The 4695-nt window shown below is 47.7% G+C and overlaps 2 protein-coding genes across 2 annotated transcripts in view; both read left to right on the top strand.

Annotated features, from left to right (window-relative positions):
• Window positions 1-2924, top strand: part of LOC112142055 (serine/threonine-protein phosphatase 2A catalytic subunit beta isoform) — an 8141-nt gene extending 5217 nt beyond the window's left edge. The window contains exons 4-8 of the mRNA XM_024265291.2: window positions 1575-1748; window positions 1825-1914; window positions 1982-2143; window positions 2217-2335; window positions 2410-2924. Coding sequence (XP_024121059.1) covers window positions 1575-1748; window positions 1825-1914; window positions 1982-2143; window positions 2217-2335; window positions 2410-2482 — 618 coding nt within the window. The 3' untranslated portion in view covers window positions 2483-2924. The remainder of the gene's footprint in view (window positions 1-1574; window positions 1749-1824; window positions 1915-1981; window positions 2144-2216; window positions 2336-2409) is intronic.
• Window positions 2925-3948: 1024 nt separating this feature from the next.
• rsph14 (radial spoke head 14 homolog) overlaps window positions 3949-4695 on the top strand; it is a 2590-nt gene continuing 1843 nt past the window's right edge. Inside the window, exons 1-2 of the mRNA XM_024265301.2 lie at window positions 3949-4482; window positions 4596-4695. Coding sequence (XP_024121069.1) covers window positions 4293-4482; window positions 4596-4695 — 290 coding nt within the window. The 5' untranslated portion in view covers window positions 3949-4292. The remainder of the gene's footprint in view (window positions 4483-4595) is intronic.

Below are 4695 nucleotides of genomic sequence, written 5' to 3'. Positions count from 1 at the left end.
CTGTCCTTGTTGTCTCTGCATGTTTTGAGTTTACAGTTAAAATACAGATATTTTCATGCTGTATATGAATTAATTTTGTTAGGGTTAGTGAGTGAGTCTTGATGGGCCAGATGGATGGGCCTGTGGCTGGATCGGTAAAGGGCAGAGAGCTCCAGTCCGACTCAGACATCAGCAAGGTGGAGGTGGAGTACTGGTTTGGGCTGGTATCATCAAAGATGAGCTTGTGGGGCTTTTTCGGGTTGAGGATGGAGTCAAGCTCAACTCCCAGTCCTACTGCCAGTTTCTGGAAGACACCTTCTTCAAGCAGTGGTACAGGAAGAAGTCTGCATCCTTCAAGAAAAACAGGATTTTCATGCAGGACAATGCTCCATCACACGCGTCCAAGTACTCCACAGCATGGCTGGCAAAAAAGGGTCTAAAAGAAGAAAAACTAATGACATGGTCTCTTTGTTCACCTGATCTGAACCCCATAGAGAACCTGTGGTCCATCATCAAATGTGAGATTTACAAGGAGGGAAAACAGTACAAATCTCTGAATAGTGTCTGGGAGGCTATGGTTGCTGCTGCACGCAATGTTGATGGTGAACAGATCAAAACACTGACAGAATCTATGGATGGCAGGTTTTTGAGTGTCCTTGCAAAGAAAGGTGGCTATATTGGTCACTGATTTGTTTTTGTTTTGTTTTTGAATGTCAGAAATGTATATTTGTGAATGTTGGGATGTTATGTAGGTTTCACTGGTGAAAATAAATGATTTAAATGGGTATATATTTGTTTTTTGTTAAGTTGCCTAATAATTATGCACAGTAACAGTCACCTGCACACACAGATATCCTCCTAAAATAGCTAAAACTAAAAACAAACTAAGAACTGCTTCCAAAAAATATTCAGCTTTGATATTAATGAGTTTTTTGGGTTCATTGAGAACATGGTTGTTGTTCAATAATAAAATTAATCCTCAAAAATACAACTTGCCTAATAATTCTGCACTCCCTGTAGAGTCACAGATCTGAGGTTGTGGTTCTAGAGTCGAAGATCTGGGATCATGGTTCTAGAGTCACAGATCTGAGGTCATGGTTCTAGAGTCACAGATCTGAGGTCATGGTTCTAGAGTCACAGATCTGGGGTCATGGTTCTAGAGTCACAGATCTGAGGTTGTGGTTCTAGAGTCACAGATCTGGGGTCATGGTTCTAGAGTCACAGATCTGGGGTCATGGTTCTAGAGTCACAGATCGTAGGTCATGGTTCTAGAGTCACAGATCGGAGGTCATGGTTCTAGAGTCACAGATCGGAGTTCATGGTTTTAGAGTCACAGGTCTGAGGTCACGGTTCTAGGGTCACAGATCGGAGGTCACGGTTTTAGAGTCACAGATCGGAGGTCATGGTTCTAGAGTCACAGATCGGAGGTCATGGTTCTAGAGTCACAGGTCTGAGGTCACGGTTCTAGGGTCACAGCTCAGGGATCATAGTTGGATCTGTAAATCGCTGAGCTCAAATCGTGTATCGAATCAGATCTAAGTATTGATCCACAGCCCCAGTGTGTGAACGGCATCCATGTGAGGTTCTGGTTGCAGGTTAGATTCCCAGAGAGGATCACCATCCTGCGAGGGAACCACGAGTCCCGTCAGATCACACAGGTCTACGGCTTCTATGATGAGTGCCTGAGGAAATACGGCAACGCCAACGTCTGGAAGTACTTCACAGACCTGTTTGACTACCTGCCGCTCACGGCGCTGGTGGACGGACAGGTGAGAGCGGCTGCACCTGGAGCTTCGGGCTGTAGCAGTAGCAGGTCCTGCAGACTGTGCTTTGCTTGTTTTTCAGATCTTCTGTCTCCACGGGGGTCTGTCTCCCTCCATAGACACCCTGGACCACATAAGAGCTCTGGACCGCCTGCAGGAGGTCCCACACGAGGTACGAGCGCTTCCCGCCGGCGGCCTCTGCTGCACACATTGGTGTTAATCAGACCCCCCTCCCTCAGGGCCCCATGTGCGACCTGCTGTGGTCTGACCCCGATGACCGCGGTGGGTGGGGCATCTCTCCCAGAGGCGCTGGCTACACTTTTGGACAGGACATCTCTGAAACCTTCAACCACGCCAACGGCCTGACCCTGGTGTCCCGCGCCCATCAGCTGGTCATGGAGGTAAGTGTCTCCTCAGGTGTCCTGCAGCGGTCAGCACAGAAGGCCCTTTATGACCCCCCCCCTCTGTCTGCAGGGCTACAACTGGGGCCACGACAAGAACGTGGTGACCATCTTCAGTGCCCCCAACTACTGCTATCGCTGCGGCAACCAGGCAGCCATCATGGAACTGGACGACACCCTGAAGTACTCTTTGTAAGTCGAGTTCCTGCAGAATCCTGCAAATTCTGATGTTGAGTTCAGTAAAAACGCTTGTCCTGTCTCCACAGCCTGCAGTTTGACCCCGCCCCCCGCCGCGGCGAGCCTCATGTGACAAGACGCACTCCTGACTACTTCCTGTGAATGCCCCCCATATTCATTCACCAAGCCCCGCCCCCGCCCCCGCCCCGCCCCTCTCATTTTGAACGGAGAAGATGAATTAAGATGGGAGCGGCGCCGCTAAAGCGGAGCTGCAGCACGCTAACCTTCATCTTCGTTCTGACATGTTTGAAAACAGGAGAATAAAAAGTACCGACGTGGACCAAATGTGCCATATTCTGATCCTTTTCCAACAACTGTTTTTGTTTTTTAGAGCTCACTATAATCCCGCCCCCTCCACCTTCATCCATCTGTGCTTTTTTCTGTTGCCAGATCAGTTTGGAGGAAACGTAGGAGAGTTTGCTTCAGTAGAACAGCTCAGAGTTTCAGCTGTCCAGGCTGCAGCCAGCAGTCATCTCAATATATTACTGTACTTTCAGTGAAGACAACAGACATGTGAAATAAAATGTCCTATTGACAAACCCCTCCCCTGCTGTCGTCTGTTCTGTACCGCACTCATTATGTGGAGAGGGGGGTTACATCACAGGGTTTGTTTACAGACATGAACCGATTTGGGGTCTGGATTCCAGACCTTTAGATCAGGACCATCTCCAGAAGAGTCCAGCTGAGAAGTTATTTTCTTTTAGGGAACCAGAAACATACGAAATAGTGTTTGAACTAGGAGAGGGTCCCGTCAATCTTCACGGAACCTGTGAACTTCTTCAGTCTTTGTAAGATAGAATATTCTCTGATGCTATCATGTGAAGATAGCGGCTGTAGTTGTTCGTGTGACTTTCATGGAGCATAAACGAGGCTGAAGGTCTGAAAGCAGAACTGGAATGATTTAACAGACTGAGTGAGTAAAGAATCATATCATCAGCATACAGGAGGATCCTCAGATCTGACAGATCAGTTCAGAGATCAAGGATATTTGAATAAGACCTAAATTTGAGCAGTGTTTCCCATCCCTATGTCCAGGGTTCACTTGGGTCACAGAGAAGTAAAGAACACAACACGCATTTATTAAAACTAGTATGTTTATTATCTGATTCTGAATTTATTTGATAAATGATGTGAACTGAACTTGTAGATGATAACCCAGGATTTTTTGATTGAACGAATTCTGGAATAGTATATAATCTTCTAATGATAAGAACCACATTTTTGTTATCTGATAATATGTTTTTGGATTTACTTAACTAATTAAAACCACTATGAGATCAGAGTAACACAAAGTTATGGGACGTGTTCTGAGTCCGCTGGGTTTGTGGTGGATTCCACTTCATTTTATTTTGAAGGACAAATGTGTCTGAACTCGTATGTTTTAAATATCTGCACTTGGATCAAGAAAATATAATTAGTTATAAGACCCAGATTATTGTGACAATGGAAAGAAAAACCTCAATAAATATACAAGTGGAGTTCCATGAGATGACGTCTTCCTGCTTCAATCCCATTCTTTCTAATGATCATATTTATTGGGTTCAATGGATCATTTGTGTGTATGTATGAATGCAAACATTTATTTGCATCACAGTAAAGTCAGGAGCTGCTCGACCCAGAAGACCAGAACCACTGGGATTCTGGTCATAAACCCCAGAACCACAGAGACTCTGGTCCAAAGCACCAGAACCAACCAGCGCGCCAGAAGCAGACGGTTCCCATGCCAACAATAAACCAAAGGAAGGATGGCTATGCTGGTTTTAAATATAGGAGCAGATTTAAAAAAAAAAAAAACTACTTTCCCGCGGACGCATCGCGATGACGTTTGTGTGTTTACGGCGTTGCTACGCAACCGTTCCAGGGTTTACTTAGAAAGACTTTCTGAGCAGTCCGTCATTTAAACGTTACCGAAATGTCCCGGGACTCTGCGGCCCCCCCGGGCCCTGTCACCCCCCCGGCTCCCGTAGCCTTCGGGCGGTGGGCCGTCCCACTGCTGTCGGAGCAGCTGCGGCTGCCGCGGGGGGGCGCCCGGCTGCGCGCCCTGGCCGCCCTCACCGACGTGCTGCAGCGGCCGCTGCGGGCCACCGAGGCGCTGAATGCAGGTATGTGGATGTGGACACAGAGCCTGAGGACAGTCCAGACCAGACTTAAACCAGACCCTGGTCTCCTGGATCCGGGTCTGCCCCGCCCCTGCAGACTCTCCATACCGTTGCAGGTTTCCTGCAGCAGCTGAAGGACCTGCTGGAGGATGAAGACCCTCTAGTCCGAGCAAAGGTCTGCCAGATCCTTCACATGCTGGCGGCTCACGCCTCCGG

Source organism: Oryzias melastigma, linkage group LG9 (assembly GCF_002922805.2).
Source record: "Oryzias melastigma strain HK-1 linkage group LG9, ASM292280v2, whole genome shotgun sequence".
Taxonomy (NCBI): domain Eukaryota; kingdom Metazoa; phylum Chordata; class Actinopteri; order Beloniformes; family Adrianichthyidae; genus Oryzias; species Oryzias melastigma.
This window is presented reverse-complemented; position numbering and strand designations above follow the sequence as displayed.